The sequence below is a fragment of the Eretmochelys imbricata genome, chromosome 3 (genome assembly GCF_965152235.1).
Source record: "Eretmochelys imbricata isolate rEreImb1 chromosome 3, rEreImb1.hap1, whole genome shotgun sequence".
In the NCBI taxonomy this organism is placed as follows: domain Eukaryota; kingdom Metazoa; phylum Chordata; order Testudines; family Cheloniidae; genus Eretmochelys; species Eretmochelys imbricata.
Genome location: NC_135574.1, coordinates 85975408 through 85998952, shown reverse-complemented (window position 1 = coordinate 85998952; position 23545 = coordinate 85975408). Strand labels below are relative to the sequence as shown.

Here is a 23545-nt window from a genome sequence, read left to right as displayed (position 1 = left end):
CTAATCCTCTAAGGGCACGCATCTGGGGACTGCTCTGTTTATCTAGACGGCTACTGCCTCTGTGGTGATTCTGACACACAGGAGTGGAAAATGGGGGCAGGGGGCGGCAGATTGTCAGTTCCTTTTGGAGAAAGGAAGTGCTGGACCGTGTGAAATCTGAAGATTAAAGTTTAAAATAAAGTAGCTTAGGTCACAATCTCCTCTCCACTTTTCTCTGGGAGCTAATTTTGTTTGGGGGTTTTTTTGCAGGGGGGGCGGGGGAATTATTTCTTCCCCGTGTCCCCAGAAAGTGTTACTTTTGGATCCATGTAAATATTTTGAAAGGAAACAGATGGGGATGATCTAAGCCCCAGTGGTTTAACATGTGGGATTCTTGGTCCAGATGAATCTTTCTCAGCTGGTGGTAACATTTTGTTGACCGGAAAGTTTATTTTTATTTTGGATTTAAGCAGAGGCCTGACTGCTCATGATTTATGAAAGGTAAATAGCAAGCGGTTAGGTCCATGCATCCACCGTTTCTCAGCAATCATCAGGAAGGAAACAGATGGTCACACCCGGTGTGATTTAAAGAGTGTGACTAGAAACTATGTACTGCCATTGAATATATGGAAAACATAATTTGGCTTCTAGTGAACATTTGGCTTCTCTTGTCTTGCTTTGTTGTCAAAAAATAAATCTTGCTTTTCTAGTACGTAAGTGAATAATCAAAGGAAAGAAATTGTATATTAAAATGATACTCATTTGAAAGGCTATTGCCTCTTTGCCAGTTGCCACCGTATCACTTTCCTCTGGGTCACGCTCTAATTTTTCTGCGTGGTTGTCTTAAATGGCATTGCTTGTGTCAGCCTTGTACAGCAAGCTTCAAAGTTAATTGTCTCCCTACTGCCTCCTTCTCTCCTGCAGACCAGTGAGTCAGAGTCCTTGCATCACTTCCTACCCGAGACTTCCCATACGGCATTGTTCCCATTGAACTTTGAACCAGATCCGTGATGTAGAGCCTTAGCCAGGCACATGGCATGACTGCTTGGGAGAACTGCTGGGAAGGAGTGGTTCCTATTATAAGCAGAAGCAGCTGAAACAAATTTAAAATGTCCTTCGTAAAATGGGATTTATTTTCCAGTCCATGTGTCTGTTGCATATATTGGCAGCACTTGTGGTAATGCTACTCCAACACTGATGAAACAATAAGGATTTTTCTGATGCCTTCCAGACCCCCTAGAGCTATTTTTGTAGCTCGTGTATGTGTGTTTGTGAACTCTCAGATACATTTTTGTCTCAATACTCTGGTGTATCTGCTTTGATTTTTCTTGAAATGGGAGTTTTCTTTGTGCTCTGTCAGTCCTTTGTAGAGAACTGACACCTGGTTCTCCAGCTAACCAGACCACATTGTTTGGAATTGACTATGCCGCAGTACAGCACATCCAAGGTTAGGTTCCTGTTCTTCATCTCTCATTTCCAGGGCCAGCAGTAGCATGGAAGGAAAGGAGTAACGACTCGTTTTGCTCAACAGCAAACCCTAAGTGTCTGAGAAAAAAACACTGATGGGCTTCAAAGGAAACCCCATCCAATTGTCCTCAACAGACAGGAGAGTGACCAGTTAGAGAGGCTTGGGGGTTCTGAGTAGGGGAGACAGTTAGAGCTCTGTTAAGAACTTGGAGTTCCCCCAAGACCCATTTCCCCAGGTGAGATGGGGTAAGGACCTTGTTCTTGTTTCTAACTTTTTACCAGGCTCATAATTTCATATTAGTTCACTCAGCAAACAAGATTTAGTAGTACATTTTTGGCTTAGGTCCTCCCACACAGCATTTGTCACTCAAAGTTGTCTACCAAAACTGACTTGTTTCCTGTTACATGCTTGCTTCAGCATTTTTTATCTCTGTGGCTTTCCCTTTCCAGCCCCAAATGCTACTTAACATTGAACTAAATTCTCTAATAGTTGACCTAATAGTTTCCTTGGTTTATCGTTTTAGCTTCTGTTTTAAAAAAAAAAAAAAAAAAAAAGTATACCCTCAGATTCTTGTTTTCTCAAGAAAGGTAGTGTACTCTGCCAAGCCCAATGCTTGTTCTTGGTGACCTGTAGTAACAAGTTTGTTTCAGCATAGAGTGCAGTGATACAGCAGCAGCTTTGGGACAGCGGGGACACAGTTTCAATTGTCAGATTTTTGTGTGTTTGTTTTTCTTATGGTTTTAAATGTAAAAATACAAAACAAAAGCCTTGAGGGATTTCCTTAGCATGAGAAAATACATTCTGGGAGTTCCACCCAGCTCCTCCCCCTACTCTTGTCATGAAACGCATTGTCGGGGAAAGGAGAATTAAATTGGGCTTACTGTCCTTCTGATCCTGATGAAGTCTAGTTTGGAGACGCCCTGTTCTTCCTCATCCTGCCCAGACATCCAGGGAGTTTAGTAACAGGCCTGTGACTCTTATTAATATCCTTTTCTAGTAGAGTCACTGGCCTAAGAATCCATGTGTCTGATGGACTTTATTTCCTTGCACTGACTCCAGTGAGCTAGCTGTTTGTCTGAAGGCCATGATATAAGCAGCACAGCCAGACAAGAATTGCTGCTCTCACACAGAATTAATTCAGAAACTGTTTGATAAGTGGGGATAAAAGCAATCAGTTCAGACTTGACTTCTGGGTAAGGACAAACTATGCTGACCTAATTTATTTAGATAGTGATTGGTTTGTCAGTCACGTTACAGATCTGTTAGATTTTAATAAATACAGTACTTACATTTCTGGCAGAAACCACTGAGCCAGATCCCCCTCTAATATAAATCTGCATAGTTGCATCCACAACAGTGGAGATAAACCAAATTACTCCAGATGAGGATCTGGCCCATGAGACTTCTTAGCACATCAAAAAGAAAAGGAGTACTTGTGGCACCTTAGAGACTAACAAATTTATTTGAGCATAAGCTTTTGTGAGCTACAGCTCACTTCATCGGATGCATGCAGTGGAAAATACAGTGAGGAGATTTGTATACACAGAGAACATGAAACAATGGGTGTTACCATACACACTGTAACAAGAGTGATCAGTTAAGGTGAGCTCTTACCAGCAGGAGAGCTGGGGAGAGGGGGACCTTTTATAGAGATAATCAAGGTGGGCCATTTCCTGCAGTTGACAAGAACGTGTGAGGAGCAGTAGGGGGGGGAATAGACATGGGGAAATAGTTTTACTTTGTGTAATGACCCATCCACTCCCAGTCTTTATTCAAGCCTAAGTTAATTGTATCCAGGTTGCAAATTAATTCCAATTTAGCAGTCTCTCGTTGGAGTCTGGTTTTGAAGGGGTTTTTTTGTTTTTTTTAAGAATTGCCACTTTTAGGTCTGTAATCGAGTGACCAAAGAGACTGAAGTGTTCTCCAACTGGTTTATGAATGTTATAATTCTTGACCTCTGATTTGTGTCCATTTATTCTTTTATGTAGAGACTGTACAGTTTGACCAATGTACATGGCAGAGGAGCATTGCCGGCACATGATGGCATATATCACATTGGTAGATGTGCAGGTGAACAAGCCTCTGATAGTGTGGCTGATGTGATTAGGCCCTATGATGGTGTCCCCTGAATAGATATGTGGACACAGTTGGCAACGGGCTATGTTGCAAGAATAGGTTCTTGGGTTAGTGGTTTTGGTGTGTGGTTGCTTGTGAGTATTTGCTTCAGGTTAGGGGGCTGTCTGTAAGCAAGGACTGGCCTGTCTCCCAAGATCTGTGAGAGTGATGAGTCCTTCAGGATAGGTTGTAGATCCTTGATGTTGCGTTGGAGAGGTTTTAGTTGGGGGCTGAAGGTGACGGCTAGTGGCGTTCTGTTATTTTCTTTGTTAGGCCTGTCCTGTAGTAGGTAACTTCTGGGTACTCTTCTGGCTCTGTCAATCTGTTTCTTCACTTCCGCAGGTGGGTATTGTAGTTGTAAGAATGCTTGATAGAGATCTTGTAGGTGTTTGTCTCTCTCTGCGGGGTTGGAGCAAATGCGGTTGTATCGTAGAGCTTGGCTTTAGACAATGGATCGTGTGGTGTGGTCTGGATGAAAGCTGGAGGCATGTAGGTAGGCAAAGCGGTCAGTAGGTTTCCGGTATAGGGTGGTGTTTATGTGACCATCGCTTATTAGCACCGTAGTGTCCATGAAGTGAATCTCTTGTGTGGACTGGTGCTAAAAGGGAGGCCAGGCCTTGGTCATATCCCCTTCAAGGTTGCCAGCACTGCTGATCAACCACCCCCTTGCTCTCAGAAGGCTTGTCTACACTATAGCATTTTGGTGTTGCGATCCCTTAGCCACCTATAAAAGCACCTACAGCTTCTTACAGAGGTGATGTACAGCAAACACTTCGCACCATCACTGTGATTGCAGGCTAGACAGTGTCATACACTACAACATGGCCCTCTACACTATTGCAGTGCTGGTGTGAACAGGAAATGCAAACATTGCAATTGCAGCAGCATAATTGGGCCTCTCGGTGCAATCTCACAGTGCTCCCGCCCCACCACTCAGTGATGGCTCTGCCAGTTCAGAGCATGGCATCTGTCAGGATACTCATCTGCCCACTTCCTTGTGACATGTGCGGATCTTCAAGCAGGTCAGGGCCATCTGGAGCAGTAATCCAAACCTATACAAAATGTTAACCATACAGATGCGCATTTCACGCTTTCTCTAGAGAGCTGTGCGAGGCTCGTAGTCCTCACTCCTCAGCATTGCCAGTAATTGGGGAAACCAGGTAGGGGCCAGCCTCCTACAGCCAATGCTGATGCTGAGGGGGGATGAGGAGTCCAGACAGCCATTCTCATCCGTTGCACACAGCAATGATTTGTAGACACCACCTCTAAGATAGATTTTAAGGAATCATTTAGAAGAGGATAAGGCGGTTCTCTGCAAATTTTGACAGGAAGTTTTGTAATCTCAGACCAGTCCCTTAAGGAAATAACATAAGAGAATGTGCTCATAGCCAAAATTTTCAAACCTGAATGCCTAAAATTAGGCTCCTAGATCTGTGTTCACCCACATAAGTATGAAACGGCCTGGCTTTCAGACATCCTGAGCATCTGCAAGTCCCACTGAAGTCAGCAGGAGCTGCAGGTGCAGAGCACTGTGGAGTCAGGCTATGTTTATAGGGGTATCTACAAGGGTTCCTCACTTCAGGCACCCATATTTGAAAACGCTGGGGCTGTGTCTTTAAGTTTGGCAAGACTTACCTAAGCAACTCAACCTGTGTTCCATTTGCTTCAGCAATATGTATTGGTAAATAATTCAGCTCTTGAGTTTAAAATTATTCCTACAATATATTTAAATAATGTCTGGTGTTTTACCAATTAAAGAAAAGGAGTACTTGTGGCACCTTAGAGACTAACGAATAGTGAGCTGTAGCTCACGAAAGCTCATGCTCAAATAAATTCGTTAGTCTCTAAGGTGCCACAAGTACTCCTTTTCTTTCTGCGAATACAGACTAACACGGCTGTTACTCTGTTACCAATTAAAGGAACTCAAAATTTACTTTGGCTACTTTGTATTCTGAGCCCAAGTCATATTGCTTAGAACAGGAGAAAATTCAAGGCACTGATCACTGAATGAGATAGCAAAACAGTATTAGCAAATTACTATAAGTAGTGCAGTAAATTAACTACCTAGAAGTTATTTGTCAAAGTTGTGATTTCCATGAATCTTTTTAAAGCTAAACAACTTCTATGAGCAAACACTAACAATTCTCACTAATTCAATGTTTCACAGTCTGAGAGTGTTTGCCACTAGGAATCAGAAAAAGGTAATGCCACTTAATTATACTGCAAGATTTTTTTAAAAGTAATACTTTACCATTTTTGTAGAAAAATGTTTTAATGATTGGAAAAGCAAATAAATCAATGTTTAAAGACCCATTATTTTACTGACTGATAAAGGCAAAAATCAACCCTGTTGCCACCATTGGCACCTATATGCTATGATGATGGATGAACACGTTAGAACTGCACATCACTACAGACTTTTCAGTTCAGGGAACATAAAAGGACATTGTCGAGATATAAATCACAGGCCAAAATTCTGCCCTGACATCACATCCAAAGAAACTTCATTTGCAGTATTTTTTTTTTTTAATCCTTGCATGTTACCAGTAACATGTTAGATTTATTTTTTTTTTAATGTATGGTTTACTGTTTGTATTTTTGCTCCCTTTGGACAGTGAAGCTAGAAAGGTGTGTTTCTAATAAATTTCACTTCTATTCTCATGCACTAGCATGGCGTAGCAATGTTTGAGTTGTGACTGCTGCAGGGAAATGTTAATTGAAAAAATTTTTATTGGGAGAAAACATGCACAAAAGTTTCTATTGGTTTTTAAAATTTCTTTTTTATAAAACCTCAATGTTGAGTTTAAATTTTTTGACAATGTGTCTCTGAGAGAAACATGTTAACAAGGACCTTGGGGGAGAGAGAGACAGCCTCACTTCAGTCCCTGGAAAAATCATGGAGCAGGTCCTCAAGAAAACCATTCTGAAGCACTTGGAGGAGAGGAAGGTGATCAGGAACAGTCAACATGGATACACCAAGGGCAAGTCGTGCCTGACAAATCTGACTGCCTTCTATGTTGAGATAACTAGCTCTGTGGATATGGGGAAAGCAATGGACGTGGTATATCTTGACTTTAGCAAAGCTTTTGATACGCTCTCCCACAGAATTCTGGCCAGCAAGTTAAAAAAGTATGGATTGTATGAATGGAATATAAGGTGGATAAAAAGCTGGCTAGAATGTCAGGCTCAACAGGTAGTGATCAATGGCTCGATGTCTAGTTGGCAGGTGGTATCAAGCAGAGTACCCCGGGGTTGGTCCTGGGGCTGGTTTTGTTCCACAGCTTTGTAAATGATCTGGATGATGGGATGGATTGCACCCTCAGCAAGTTCACAGATGCCACTAAGCTGGGGGGAGAGGTAGATACACTGGAGTGTAGGGATAGGGTCCAGACAAATGGGAGGATTGCGTCAAAAGAAATCTGATGAGGTTCAACAAAGACATGTACAGAGTCCTGCACTTAGGACGGAAGAATCCCATGCACCACTACAGGCTGGGGACCGACTGGCTAAGCAGCAGGTCTGCAGAAAAGGACCTAGGGGTTACAGTGGATGGGAAACTGGGATATGAGTCAACAGTGTGCCCTTGTTGCCAAGAAGGCTAATGGCATATTGGGCTGCATTAGTAGGAGCACTGCCAGCAGATTAAGGGAAGTGATTGTTCCCCGCTATTCAGCACTGGTGAAGCCACATCTGGAGTGTTACGTCCAGTTTTGGGCTCCCCACTACAGAAAGGATGTGGATAAATTGGAGAGAGTCCAGTGGAGGGCAATGAAAATGATCAGGGGGCTAGGGCACATGACTTACAAAGAGAGGCTGAGGGAACTGGGCGTGTTTTAGTCTGCAGAAGAGAAGAGTAAGGGGGGGATTTGATAGCAGCCTTCAACTACCTGAAGGGGGGTTCCAAAGAGGATGGAGCTCAGCTGTTCTCTGTGGTGGCAGACGACAGAACAAGGAGTAATGGTCTCAAGTTGCAGTGGGGGAGGTCTATGTTGGATATTAGGAAATCCTATTTCACTAGGAGGGTGGTGAAGCACTGGAATGAGTTACCTAGGGAGGTGGTGGAATCTCTGTCCTTAGAGGTTTTTAAGGCTTGGCTTGACAAATCCCTGGCTGGGATGATTTAGTTGGTGTTGGTCCTGCTTTGAGCAGGGGGTTGGACTAGATGACCTCCTGAGGTCTCTTCCAATCCTAATCTTCTATGATTCTATGATCCCACAAGCCCCCTTAAGCCTTCCCTTCCCTTCACAAATTCTACCCACCCTACTTCCTGTGAATCACACATTACAGCCTTGACCATATTCCACTGAGTTATTTGCTAATGTCTCTGTGCAGGACTTTGACTGTTGCAGCACCCACAGAATGAAACCGTCATTTGTTACGCCTGTACTGCCCACATCTTGTTCATAATTCATTTGTTTCTTTCACTAGGTGCAAAGTTCCCCATTAAATGGACTGCGCCAGAAGCAGCATTGTATGGAAGGTTCACAATAAAATCAGATGTATGGTCTTTTGGAATATTACTCACAGAGCTTGTAACAAAAGGGAGAGTGCCATATCCAGGTAAGAAAAGCAGTTGACAGTACTAATCTAGGTCTCAATTTAGGAAGGTTCTTAAGCGCATTCATAACTTTACATGTAAGCAGTTCCATTGAATTCAGGTGGGATTGTACTCACATGCTTAAAGTTGCGCATATGCCTAAATATTTTCCTAATTTAGGGCCCTAATGTGTCCATGCCATTATAAGGGTGGTGTCTGGACAGTAAATCTAACCTACCTTCATTCTAATTTCTTTTTACTGATATCAATTAAACTGATCATTTGTTTCCAGCAAAATAATTAAGACAATGTAAAATACTGTATTTTAGCTCAAATAAGTCACAGTAGCATTTGCATTCAGTTTTTTTTTTAATATCAGTAGATAAGATACAGAATGGATTTATCCATTTATACATCAGTCTAGTTGTACTAGCTTTGATACCTGACGTTGCCAGAACTCTATTTAAATACTTCTAAATCTCAATCCTGGGTATAAAAACCGATGGAAGTGAAAAAAATTATTCATGCAACATGTAGGTGCCAGTCCAGAGCAGGTTCACAAAAGATTTAAATCCTCTAGGGAGGGGAAAGTGAGGGCCTGTTACTTTCTTTGTTGAAATCCTGTTATGGAGTGATACTTACATTAGAGATGAGTGGACATGCTTGTGCACGTTTTCAGAAGGGACAGTTTCACTCTTAACAGCTTCTAAGTAGAGAAGTGTTCATGTGACTTGGGGGGAAGGGAATGGTGGCAACAGTGCACTTCATGGAGAATACATTTCTTCTTTCCTTGTGAATACAGTCTGTGAAATGAGAAAACTAGAATGTCTAGACCCTTTGTATTTTTCCTTAAGACTTGTCCAAATAGTTAAGCACTGGTAAAGGTTATTAGTGCGCAGGTTTTGTATGCTATAACAAGTTATAATTGAAAGATTATAGGTAGGTAGGTTATAATTGAAAGGATGCTAAAACAGTTTGTGTGATGCTGTAGAGTCAATTTCTGTAATTATCAAAGCAGTCAAAGCCATATCAAATACTAGCTTCTGAAGAGAGTTAAGGATACAGTGTACAGACACTGCTGCTTATAGTCTTGGGGGCTGGAAAAAAGAAAACACCCTCACTTGAAATGTGCTCCAAGAGATGATAGAATGTCTGTGGATCAAGGAGTACTTGTGGCACCTTAGAGACTAACCAGTTTATTTGAGCATAAGCTTTCGTGAGCTACAGCTCACTTCATCGGATGCATACTGTGGAAACTGCAGAAGACATTATATACACAGAGACCATGAAACAATACCTCCTCCCACCCCACTCTCCTGCTGGTAATAGCTTATCTAAAGTGATCACTCTCCTCACAATGTGTATGATAATCAAGGTGGGCCATTTCCAGCACAAATCCAGGTTTTCTCACCCCCCTCCCCTTTTTCCAAAAACCACACACACAAACTCACTCTCCTGCTGGTAATAGCTTATCCAAAGTGACCACTCTCCTTACAATGTGTATGAAAATCAAGGATGGCCCACCTTGCTATTACCAGCAGGAGAGTGGGGTGGGAGGAGGTATTGTTTCATGGTCTCTGTGTATATAATGTCTTCTGCAGTTTCCACAGCATGCATCCGATGAAGTGAGCTGTAGCTCACAAAAGCTTATGCTCAAATAAATTGGTTAGTCTCTAAGGTGCCACAAGTACTCCTTTTCTTTTTGCGAATACAGACTAACACGGCTGTTACTCTGAAACCTGTCTGTGGATCGTTTGCCCAGGCGTGAACCTACAGGTCTGCATGCAGAGAGATACCATGCCATTGAATACCTGGGGCAAAAGGGTTATTTTATCATCTTGTTTTGTTTGGGTAAAATGGGGCAGACACAATGTAGAGCAGAAAAGGGAAGACAGATAGAGGAGGGGGAAATATGGTGGGTATGAATGGGAAGTACAGTATTCTCTCTCCCTCAGTCTGCAAATCAAGCACCCTAGTGCTCCATTTTGGGTGAGACGGAGGCGAAGCTGTGAGCCTCAGACACTGTGATGAAAAGGAGGCAGAGATTATGGAGATGTCAAGGCTCACAATTAAACCTTACACCACAGCCCTAGCAATCTCTGCCAGCAGTAGCATGATTTCTTAACAGATGGGCTGCAATGTTCAGTTAATTTATTGGTGCTCTCTTTAACCCTTTATAAGACAGGGGCTTGAAGTAAGCAACTTCAACAGTATTAGTCACTATTAGTACATGGGAGGGAAATAAAAACTATATGTGCTGTGAGAGAACCAAAGCCAAAATGAATATCAACTTATTTTTAGTTTTTCTGTTTTTGCTTTACCTAGATTCCCCTTGGATCTTAATCTTCTCTTTCAGTTCAGAAGTAGGAGGCTACAATTCTTTGGCTGTTGTGTGGCAGGATTATTGTTTAAAATGTTGCTTTTCAGGCAGTGCAGCCACACATTCCAGCTACACTGACCAAGCACATCTGTCTTGCCTGTCCTGCTTTCTGGTGTTAACGTTGCTATTAGTATGTGCATGCACGGAACGGCAGCATATGTACCTGCTCTACTTGGAGAAGTATCTGCCACAGTGTCATCAAATCCTGTACGGAATTCCATCCGAGTGTGGCCTTTGGAAAATAGCAAAGCTCTGTTTACAACGGCTAAGGGCCCAGTTGTGCAACCATGTCTCACGGCAAATAGTGCCTATTACATATACGCAGGCTCTCTCCCGTGGATTTCAGCGGGACTGTTTGTGTCATAAGATACTGTTCACTGTGAGGAAGAGTCAGTCATTCGGCTGTTAGCTCAAAATATCCAAGCTGTTTCTGGAAGATATTAGCTAATGCCATGAGGATTATTCCTGCTTTAGGAAAAAAATACATAGGAAATGATAACAAAAACCATTTTTAAAAATGGATAATTTTCTTCCCTCTTGAGGGTTTGAAAGTGTGGTGTTGCCTCTTTCTTGGCCTTTCCAGTGGTTGTCCCCCTTGGGGTGTGGCTAGGTAAGTATATTAACTTGGGTATGTGAGTATAAATGTAGCCTGATCCTTCACTCTTACACTGGTTTTACTCTGGTGCAGCTCCACTGACTGCTCTGGAGTTACACTGGTTTTTATGCTGGTGTAACAGAGTGAAGAATGAGGCCCAGAGATGGGCCAGAGCTGGAACTTTTACCCAGTCCACCTGTCAACTTTGCTGACTCAGCCTGAGCTTCATCTTCCAAAGACAACTCCTGCTTTTGTTTTTGTAAAACTGAAACTTGGCCTTTTTGATGGGCCTCTTTAAAAATTGCCTCCAAATTGGCACCCTCATTCACACACCCAAAGTTGATAGCTACTCGGTTTTTGTGCTGAATGCTGTCTGCATATGCAGATGTCTCTGCCTATTAGAGGACATTTTCTTAAAATCTGACCCATAGCATAAGTAAGGGTATCAATGCCATCTGAGGGGTAGACAGACAGTTTTTCTTAGCTGTTGACCGAATTTATTCTTATGTTGTACAGAGTTAAATGCAATTTAAACATGTCTCAAACTATTTAATATCACACATGGAAAAAAGGATATCATATGAAGGATTACAACATCATGATACAATTGACTGTACTTCACCTTTAGCTAACAAATGCTACTTAGTGACTGTGGCATCACATTTTACAGATAAATACACACGATTCTCTGACTAAGAACATTGGCTTTGAAGGATACAGTTGTTTGATCTGGTATTTGCCTTTCTCTTGCAGAGGTACTTCAATATATATTTTTGGTATAGTAAACAAGGAAATGAGACACACGCGATCCAGATGTCCTTCTCTAGTTTGGTTGTTTTTTGAGCACCTAGAGAAAAAGAAATATTGATGCCAGGGTCTCGGGAGCTGGCTTCACAAATCTCTGCCACTGGGTTCAACACCCAGTTCAGTCTACAAACCTGCAGCACCTCGAATGAAGCAGAGAGGCATCCTTATTGTTTGTGTAGTGTCGGTAATAGGTGGGTAATGTACAATACCCAAATTTTAAACTGTTCCTACCCTGATGATTTTAGGGTATAGCTGTTTCTTCACTGCAAAGAAGGTGTTTTTTACTAACGTGCATTAGCTATCCTGCTGTAAAACCCTAGTGGAGACTAGGCACTATAGTTTTTACCATTAGGTAGCTAGGCAAGGTCAGCACTTTTCCTCACATCTCTGGTTGACCTCACCTACTGTCCCTCACAGTAGTACTCAAGTGCCTTGTTTCCACAAGGTTTTACAGCAGGGAGCTTATGTGGGTTAGTTATCCCATGGTAGTGAAGACCTGGCCTTAGACTAAAATTGTCAAGGTAAGGACAGTTTTACTTTGTTATTGTACAAGTACCAAGCGCATTGATGCTAAACAAGTAGTGAGATACAGTCTTAAAGACGCAAAAGGTATTGTGAGAAATTAGCTGTGAGGTTGATTTTGAGGTTTGATTGTGTTACAGCTATACATATAACTCACTTTTTATGGGTAGCCCAGAAGAAACGTTTAGTGAAGGAATGTGAAGGCGGAGAGGGTGATTGTATGGCAAACTGGGACAGGGAAGTAATTCATGCAGAGGAGGCAGCATGGCTGTATACTGCAGGAATTGGGAAAGCTTTTATTTAAGGGAGATATCCTTTGGATCATCATAGTAAGAGCTCCGTAGGAAGAGAAATCTAAATTAACCTGTGAAAAAGATATGACAAATCATGGGTGTCCCGAAATATCCCAGTTTAATTTAGAGTGTGGTTATGTGCTGTGCCTTTAAAAGATGCAGCACAAAACTCGGCCCAGGGAAAAGGAGTAGGGGAGTAAACTAGCATAAAGGCATCACTGCATATTCCTGATTTAGGGCTAAAGAGGCCGCTGCTGAAATTTAGACAGCCCTTTGGAGCTAAGGTCCAGAAACCTGTTCCCTGAGTGCTGTCCACAATCTCTGTAGCACGCGTGCCCCTCCCCCTCGACTCTGCCTTCTGCTCCAGGGCTGACAAGGGAGTCCTCAGAAGACAGCCTGCAGCACTCTTCCTCAGTTTGGGCACGTCTTCACTGGCAACATGAAAGCCCTGCCGCGGCTGCACTTTAACGTGGCTTGTGTAGTCAGAGCAGAGCTCTGGGAGAGAGCTCTCCCCGTGCTCCAAAAAACCCACCCCCACGACAGGCCTAGCTGCCAGCGCTAGTGCACTGTCTGAGCTGCCACTTTACAGCGCGGAAACTTGCAGCGCTCAGGGGGATGTTTTTCCACACCCCTGAGCGAGAAAGTTGCAGCGCTGTAAAGTGCCAGTGTAGACAAGCCCTTTGTTTGCTAGTGGGACTTCTCCACAAGCCAGAACTGAGCTTTTAGATTCCATTTATGACACTCCGTCCCTTTCCTCCAAAATAAAGGAGAGTGATCGGGAGTGAGAAACTCTGTCAGAGCTTTTCTAGGTAAACCAGGTAGGAGAGCTTCTCTGTGTCTGATCTGTATAGCTTTGGGCAGCAGATTTGTATAGCTTCCCAGCAGCGTTAGTGATTCACATGCAAATCTCTAATAACCTGAGACAGGAAAGAGATGTGTTGTTTTCAAATGGCAACATCCTTCACCAATAAAGCAATGTGTTTTCTGACGCCTTTGGTGGAATCAGGAGCTAATAGAAAAATTGCCTTTTACAACTTAAGTGCAAATATTTTCCCTGGCCCAAATGCTAGTTCTAGAAAAAGTTTGAATGCAGCTGAAATCCAGGACAGTGAAATTTCTGCTGCCTAAAATAGGATGTTATTGAGCAGTTTATTTCCCAGACATATGTTTTGTAGGAGAGAACTTTTAAAGGGTTCGGAAACCTACAGATACAACTGACTGTATGTGTTTAAGTAAATGAAAAGGTTAGATTTTTTTTTGACGAGAAGTGAACTGTACAAACCGTTGAAATATTCTGCTTTGTTAGAAATGGAAATACAACACCCTTGTGCTAATGTAGGAGAAACAGTGAAACTGGCGTATCTAGATTCACTTATCCTACTAAAAAGTTTGTAGGAAAGTAAACAAACAGCATAAGAAGTACAAAATAAACATAATGATTTAAGTGATTTCAATAAATCAAATATCTGACTAGTAATACAGATGGATTCAAAGATAATTTTTTTTATCTTGGCACTGTCCCTTTTAAATTGATAGTTCATTTAATTTAAAACAAAGTAAAGTTTATTGGATAAGTATGGATTCTGTAGCTATTGGCAGAGATATGAATTTCCGAAATGAATGCCAGGGGTAACTTGATGGAGTCTCAGACTTTGCAAGATGAATTCTTCTGGATAATACTAGGATGACAAGCAATAGCCAGATTCATTGTTTTATAGTTGGATTTTCTGGGGTGGAGGGAGAATGTCAATATGTTTCCAGTTAGCACAGTACATGGAATTTGTTAATCTTTCCCACGTGTTTTTAAAAAAAAAAAAAAAAAAGGTTGAGAATGGTTTCTCCTTCCCCTCCCTCACACTCTCCTTAGGCTTTTCCTTACAGGATATAGTCTACTATCAAGTTTCACCATGTACTGGCCTGCACAAAGTAATACACTTGATAAAAATACTGAACTAATATCGCAGACTAACAAAATGCTAATTAATTCACATCTGGGAGGAAAGTTTGTGGAGATGGTGCTGCTGCCATCTGTGTTGTACTTGCCTCGCACGGAAAAGGATCCAGCCAGCATAAAAATTCTAGAATGTAGACAAACAATATTTTTTACCTATGTTACTAATAACTTATTTATTCAAGGTTGAAAGAATTATAATTTAGCCTGTGAGGGACAAAAAGCACTGAAGAGATTTTTACACCAAAATGTGAGGTGACTTGACCCAGCTGATTCAAAGATGAGAGTTTGAAAAATTAGAGGCATTTGTAATTGAAAACACAAAATCTTGTCATCCAGCTTCTGTATTTCCCAGGGCATACCACCTCTTATGTGCCTGTCTTTTCAGTTATAATCTCTTTGGGGCAAGAGCTGTCTTTATGCTTTTGTGTATTATATACATTCTACATTGGTGGCATGAAACAAATACTTAAGGACATTTTGCCTGCATGACAGATTTTCAGTGCTCTGATAGTGTGTCTCAAAAACAGTGAGACCTAGAAACATCACCTTTGGTTTCTGGTGAAGGGCTTGCAGAGCACTGATGGGATGTATTTTGGAAGTTACATGTTGACAAATGAGGCCCATCTGGATGTCCATTTGGTATGTAGCAGACTTTTAAGATATGCCAAAGGTCCGGCTGGTCTAGTGTGTTTAGAGTCTGAGATACCTACAGAGTTTCTCAGCCGAACCCACAGGGTTAAGGATACTAAGTCAGCAGGTATAGCTTGGCAGCTATACTAGCAAGCTGGAATCCAAGCTGCCATTTAAGGTGTAATTAATGTATATATTTTCTGGTAAATACTTCCATATGGCAGGGGCACTGGAATTTTCCTTTACATTATTAAAAAATCAAGAAAAATGTCAAAGAATTTAGTTAAGCTGAAGTGAAAGTTGCTAATATGTTTCAGTTACTTAGGGTGAAAAAAATTCAACTGAATGATCTGTTACTGGGAGGGAGAAAAGGAAAGCTAAGGCACAGATAAGGAAGGCAGATGTCTGGCAGTGAAACGCATAGTGGGGAGTATATCTCGCAGCACGAGGAGCAGGATCATGGAGGAGCTGTGTCTCTGCAGGGAGGGTTGGTCTTCTTGTGAGCAGGGTTGTTTTGTTTATATTTTACCCATCTCCTCATTCAGAACAAACTTGTTCTCTTTTGATAGGAAGTAATAGAAGGAACAAGTGTGTTCGAAACTACACTGGCACTAAACCAAATTCTTAAAATGGCACTCCCATATGTAACATTTACAGTTTTCTGTCAAACCAAATTCTGCAGTTAATATCAAGTAGCACAGGATGAACAAAGTCAGATGCAGAACAAGGGACTATAGGTCACCAATAACAATAAACTTCTGTATAAATATTAGAGATGCTGTCAGTGATATCTGATAGTCTAAAAGCAGTGTCATTTGTATTCTTATTGAAATCTGCCCATCACATTCCCAGCAAGTACTGAAATATTTTTTTAAAATTCAACAAGCTCAAATTGAGCCTTTTTAAAAGTTAGTTTTCATATTTTAAAAAAACTTTTAGGATTGTGATTGGGGGGAGGGGGGGAAGCTCTGTATACCAAAAGGCTGTAATAACTCTAAACAAACCTTTTCACAGACAATTGCACAACTATCTATTGACACATTGCCACAGTCTTCCCTTTGTTACACTCATGACAACTCATTTGAAGTCAGTGGAGTGAATATAGGGGTATTCCTGAGAGCAGCGTTTTACTGATCTGTGGTTTAGATGAGTTCATTGCTTAGGAAGAAAATGGATCCAGTTTATACTGGCGTGGTTGTAAAGCTGGAACTGTTTGTGTGTTTGTGTTTGTGTTTGTGTTTTCTCAAAGGACTGATTTGAGAAAAGTGTATGTATTATACATGAAGAAGTCTATATATTTTAACAGAGACCATTTCACATTGCCTCTTTGTAGGTATGAATAACCGTGAAGTCTTGGAACAGGTAGAACGTGGTTATAGGATGCCGTGTCCTCAGGACTGTCCCATCTCCCTGCATGAGCTTATGATTCACTGCTGGAAAAAAGACCCAGAGGAACGTCCAACTTTTGAATATTTGCAGGGTTTCCTTGAAGACTACTTTACTGCAACAGAACCCCAGTACCAGCCTGGTGACAACCTGTAAATTCCTGGTCTACACAGACTGTCATTATCAGGTGTCCCTCCCCCCCCCCCACCTCATTAGCTTCCAACTCAGTGACCCGCTTTGCCAAAGTGCAGCATCTTCCAGCACCAGAATGCACATGAGTCTGAAGTTGAGAACTTCTACAGAACTTGTCCATGACCACTTGTCCTAATAATCTGAATGTCCTCTATGACAAGGAGAAAAACACTTGTTTTTTCTTAATCAGAGACTCAGAAACTGCATTGTATTGATGTTATGTAAACTGCAAAACCTCTGTTCAGTGTAAATAGTAACTTAGTGCCAATAACTGATCTTAGTGCTTTCCTTTTTAAAAAATGCAAAACCTATGTGATTTTAACTAGTCTTCTCCCAATTCAACTCAAAGTATTATTTTCCAAAAGTGGCCTCTTTGTCTAAAACATTTTTTTTCATGTTTTAACAAAAAAAATCAGGACAGGTGTTTGTTTTTTGCTTTTTTTATATATAATATATATATATAATATATATACATACCTGTACATACAGTATATGGGTTCTGTTGCAGAGGAAACTCATTTCAGATTGAATGAGCCATGCTGATGCAGTAGTACCCTGAACATGATAATTTTACTGCAAACTTGTAAACACTGGTGAGATTCTGAAAGCCAGTGATCTAATTTTTGGCATTTGCCAAGCATGAATTTTTTCAATTGGATTGCACTTTTTGTTTATGACTATGTACCTGTAGATGGTTGTAACTTTGCTCTTTCAGGAATCATGTGCTGTATTTACAGTAATGTTTCCAATCTTTGACAAGCGTGTTATGATTTGTTCTTCAAGTTAAATGAACATATTTAAATTAAGAAAAACCACACCGTCACCTTTTGAACTGGAAGATTGAAACAGCAAGTTCTTGTATCAAAACATGTATACTGAAATGTTTCAAAAACTTTTATTTAATAAACATTGTAACCACATTCAAATGATCTTAAAACCATAGCATTTTAGTGATGTCCACCTACTAAACTGTTTATCATGCAACTAGGATTTTCTGTTTTATGTGTAACATTGCCCATTGTAAAATAAGTGTGTTAAATGTCCTGTACTGCTAATGAAATTACTTTCTACATGTCTGCGAGTTCTCCAGTGGAATTACTATGCACTTCTTTACATTTCATGGGAAATGCACAGAAGAAAGTATTACTTTTTCAGCTGTCTATTTGTACCAGCCTTGAATGACTTACATTTAACCAAAAACCAATTCCTTTCTATTTCTATTGAGTTTTTAATACTGAGTTGCAAATTTTAAAGTCTTAATTACATTTTGTTATGATTTATTTGCAAGTTTACATTTTAAAACTGTTTAACTTTCTTAATTTAGTAATTAAAAGAGAGCATTTTACCTTTGGATATTTGTTCTTTTGTTTAAATCATGGAGAGAAGAAGGGGAAAATACCATTTTGGCATCAACCTTAATAGGGGGTGTACTTGGCCATTTGTTTGTTGGTATCATTGTCCAAATTACGAAGTTAATAAGATTCAAAACAGCTGGAGTTCAATGTCAAGGATGGGTGAACATGTAGAGTATTTCACAGTTCTGTGTTTGGAAGAGCTATTTATTCTAGAATAGCTCTCTTGATTTCATCATTAATATTTGGGCATCTAAGTGTCACAGGAAACGATTGTTTTATGCATAGACAGATTGATCAACTTTAGTTTTATTACTGCATAAGAATGTTGAAACCATGTTTAGTCAAGTAATACGTTTTGATGGTCGAAATGCAATTTTTATTGTTTAATATTTTATCTTACTTGGGTTGTATAGTCATATTCTGAATATTCACATATTAACTTAATAGGCCTTCTTTCAATTACTAAGCTAGTAAAGCAATAATCTGGTGAAATACAGGGAATGAGTTGTTCAGTGTTTGCAATATTGATCATTGATTGACAGGTTTCTTTCAAAGAAGCAGCTTGCAAATCTAGCCTTTATTGGTATATAAAACTGTACAGCAGTGGAGCTTTCTATCAAACAAGCTAATGTTCTGTGGAAAAAAAATCACTCAAAACTTTGGCTATGATTGCCACAAAAGCTGTAGCACTATTAATGTAATGTGTATTGTGCATGCGATACTGCTATCCTTCGAGCAATTGAATACTCAAGGTAACAGAATATTTTTAGGACTGTTTAACCAGTCTCATCATAGAAATCTGCCCAAATGAGTTATGTTCATCTTTCTCCCTCAGTCACCACCACCCTTAAAACAAAACCTACAGAGATGAGATCTTTAAAGTAAGGTTTAAAAATTATCTTGATATGCCAGCCAAAGCACAATGCGTTCTGATAAGCTGATTGCTGACACAGCCAGATCCTAAATAGTGCTCCCCAATTAACACACTTAAGTACAACTAAGCATTTTCCTGTTTGTTTCCTGTTCTTTTTAAGAACATGGTTCTGGTAGCTGTGGTACCGCAATACATGGACACAGGATGGGATTCATGCACTGGGAATGGCTGGGATTTTGTATGCATTTCCAGTTGGAAACAAATGTGTTTGTTTGCGGTTGTTGTTTAATTTTTTAACTCTCGGGTTTGTCGCTTGGGCCACTTGCCAAGCCATGAGCACCATGTTGGACTCTGCTACATTGCTGCCCTGGGATAGTCTGCATGTAACTTTTATGCAGACTGTTGCAGTTGCTGATTGACAAATTCAGACCTTTTCCTCTGGTAGCTAATTCTGCTTCTACTTGTTAGTACTAAAACAAAACAAATCTCTCCTATCTCCATGAAACAAAGCAAGTATTAGCAATGTATTTAAACAAGCTGATGGCATGTATGTTACAAATTAATAAAAATCCATTAGTAGGCATTGACTGACACAGAACTGTTCTGAAACTTCTGTAAAGGAACACCATCAAATTTTTAAAAATCACACTCTTTCACCAATCAGTGTTTTAAAATCTGCAGGATCAGCTAGCCCGCATCCAAGAGTATTAAAAGAATTGGCCACGGATGTTTCTGAACCATTAATGCTGATTTTTAGCAAATCTTGAAACATTAGGAAAGTTCTAGAGTACAGGAAAAAAAGACAATGTGCCCATATTTCGAAAGGATAATTGGGATGACCTGGATAACTATATCATCTGTTTTAGCATGACATCAAACCAGGGCAAAATCATGCAAAGGCTGTTATGGGATACAATCAATGCAGAATTTAAGGATGCTAACATGATTAATGCCAATAAACATGATTTTGTGGGAAATAGGTATTGTCAAACAAACTTTTTGCTGTGTTTTGATGAAATCATAAGTTTGGTTGATAAAGGTGTTGACATAAGATACTTAGGCTTCTGTAATGCATTTGACTTACTCCCACATAAAGTTCTGAATTTTAAGAAATTAGCACTATAGAAAGTGAACGTACCCTATATGGATTGGATTAAAAACTGGTTAACTGATGGATCTAAAAAAATAATTGGAAATGGAGAATATTCCTCCTATGCAGGTGTCTCTAGTGGAGTCCACAAATTTGAAAGTAGTGTAGGGCCAAGAAGATGGACCCACCAGACCTACAAATAAGTGGAGGACTGCCTAATTTTTGTTGATTTAGTACATACTGTCCTGCACTCGATACTGCAATAATTAAGTTAGTATAAATACTTATTGGGACCTAGAGGTTAAAAACAAGATAATGTGGAAGTGTACAAGAGCTGCTATCACACAGCGACTCCTCTTTTAATCTGTGTACTATTTCTACTGGCGCTATTAAGAGGGGTTTTAGAGAGTGTAAGCTACAACCAGTACAGGTGGAAGAATGTTTACCTTTTTCTCAGGTCATGACAGGAAGGGGACGATCCTTAAAAGAATAATTAGAGGCTGTTTGTAACTCTGGAATTACATAGCATTTCTACAGTCCTATTGGAAAGCATTATAATTCCCAGTGATAAATTCATGTGCAGGGGAATTCACCACTGAAAGGATTTCTGGAGTATTAATTGGAACAGTCCTCCTACTATCTTAATTTAGGAAGAGAGACCGTTTAGCTATACAAACTAAAGCAAGTTCAGACGTTAGATGTGATTTCACCTGTATTGGATGTTTGGTCTCTCCCATCTAAACCCTCAAGTCTAGTTACCTTGGAAATTTTCACAGCCAAACCGAGGGAAAGGGATTCTAATGAATATATGAGGTGAAATCCTAGCACCATTGAAGTCAATGGGAATTTCTTCTGAGTGGGGCCAGGGTTTCTGTATAAGGTAGTCACTAACCTAGTGGTCCTTGGTTTTTCCAAGGAGCTTCAAACTAGACTCCACATCTGTATGCAAAAATATGTGCAAGTTACAAAAAAAAATCAAATTTGTGTATGGAAAAAGTAGAGGCTGTTGTTAAAAATTCAAAGCAGTAAATACGCTAATCCATTCCTTCTTGTTCTTCCCCTTTCTCTGAGAAATTCAACCTAGGAAAAACAAGAGAATGATTACATGTAAGACACAAAAATGGACTCTGAAGAGTAACTGATTAGAGGAGAGGACAGTCTAACAACAGAGTAGACTCTAATTTTTGTGTCCAGTTATTTATGTGTGTATGATTCTTGCCCCTAGAACAACAGAGGGTTAGAAGAGTTGTGGTAGCAGCATGTTCTGCTGCTGCAGTGTAGTGGTGGGTTGATGTATAGTAACCTATTCTGCTATGCAAAAAGCAATATAAGCAGATTTCAGAAGGAGGCACATCCAGCCATCCATGGAGAGTAACTGCCCTTTGGGGCCTGTGGCATGAGTGTGCAGGGAGGAGCAGCCAGAGGAGAAAAGAGGGTGGATTCTGAGAGTGCCCTTCTGGAAATAAATGGGTCACTAGCATGCAGGCTGTGTTGAAAGTACATCATGTCATTTACAGACAGATTTAAAGGTTGCAGCACCAGCTGTGCTTGCAGCATCATTGTGTTTAACTCTGGCCAGGGATTCATGTAATCAGATTATAACAATGTTGGTGGGTCTGTGCTCCAGTTTTTCATGCCAGAATGTAGCAGTATCCTCTGTTTAAATCAGAGGAGTAACTAGAATATTATTTAGGCAAGGCAGGAAATGGCAAGTGTGACTCACTATGGGAAAGTGCTTTCTAAATCTGAACTACTGCTAGCCATATGGGTACGGGATGGGAATTGATCATTCTGCCCATTTTCTGGAATAATTCAGCATTGAGCCCTGTCAGAATGGTGAAAAGAGCAAAGGCCAAAGAAATAAGATTATCCCCCTCCTCTCCCCAACAAAAGGAAGGTCACAGACGAGGTGAAGGTTCTGGTTTGGCTCTTCAATGTTGTCAGTGTTGCTGCTGAGCCCCTGCTCTCAGCTTCGATGTACAATGCACATTTGTAGCTCTCAGTGCAGTTTGCTGAACTGTTTATCATCACTTCTGCTCACAAGATCCTTAAAGGCCTGGCACATATTTTTCATTTTAAGAAATGTGGCTCACTCAACGAAAGTGCAACCTTAATCACTGAGGGTGGGACTCACCCCAGTGCAGCAGGCCTGTCCAAAGGCCTATGGACCACTTCAATTCTACGCATGTCTGTCACTAAGCCCCAATTCAAGGCTGTCTTCCAGCCCCATTATACCATCAGATTCCTCCAGCCAGGAAATACCACGTCAGGAGTGATCCCTGAGTGGGATAGCGCGGATATAAAGGACCTGTGGGGTGCACCATGGGCAGGGGTGGTGGGAGGACTGTGTGGCCAGAATGCTCCAGCTATAAGTGTCTGTGCTTATGTTAGAGCAGCCCTGAGCTGCTTTAAGTTTACAGTGGGGCCAGTCAGGCCCCCAGTTGGGCCCAGAACTGAAAGGTTACTCAAAGCAGCTCAGAACTGGGGGCTAAGGGCTAGATGATGCCGAGGGACTGCTGCAACCTGTGTGGCTGAACTTCACTTTTATCTTGGTTTTGTCTGTAACTTTCCTTCACAGTATTTTAAACAGGTCTGATTTAATATGTAGATTTTTTTCCTCCTTCGTAGAAAGTTGTTTGTTTTTTCTCTCTCTCCTCTGCCAGGGGTATCTGCAAGGCCCCAACCTCTGGCTCATGCTCCCTTTAGACAGAGGGATTCTGACTGTGTCCTCGCTCCTCTTGATTGTAGGATCTCTAAATTACATGGGGAGTGAAAGCATGAATGTTGTATTCCAGTAGTCAATATACAGTAAGATCTATCTCACTGCTCTCTTGCCAGGTCCGGCTTATCATCAAATAAAGCAGATTTTGGCTTAATAGAGCACTAGCCCTCTTTCTTTCATCAGAAGGGGTAAGAATACTCAGGAGAGACTCCAAACTGATCACACGAGTTTATTAAAAGAGTTTGAGGTTAACTTTAAAATCTAGAGAGATCTTGAAAAGAATGACTGTATATGCTACTCTCCACTTCCCCTTTTGGATGCACGGAGAATAAATCCAAATCTAATGCCGCCTCCTTCCACTCTGCAGCTCCACTTGTGGAAAGGACGTGTCCGTGTCCCCCGGGCTCGGTCTTGCAAGGTGCTGAGCACGGAAGACGCACTCGAGCAAAGCACTCCAGCACACCCTTAACTCTAAGCATGTGAGCAGTCTCATATCAATGGAGGCTTCTCATTTGCTTAAAGTTAAGCATCCAGCCACTTTGCCTAATCAACATCTCAAGTCCATCTAATAGTAAGTTACACATTTACTGGGGGGCAGGAGGTTGTAAAATGGAAAAGTGCAATAACATAGCAATACAATTGACTC

General features: G+C 40.8%; 1 protein-coding gene across 10 annotated transcripts in view; it reads left to right on the top strand.

Moving 5' to 3' along the window:
• The window catches only part of FYN (FYN proto-oncogene, Src family tyrosine kinase), a 180587-nt gene extending 162389 nt beyond the window's left edge, over positions 1-18198 (top strand). For all 10 annotated transcript variants that reach the window (XM_077812956.1, XM_077812962.1, XM_077812952.1 and 7 more), the window contains 2 exons: positions 7991-8122; positions 16614-18198. In XM_077812956.1, coding sequence (XP_077669082.1) covers positions 7991-8122; positions 16614-16822 — 341 coding nt within the window. In that variant the 3' untranslated portion in view covers positions 16823-18198. The remainder of the gene's footprint in view (positions 1-7990; positions 8123-16613) is intronic.
• Positions 18199-23545: the final 5347 nt, after the last annotated feature.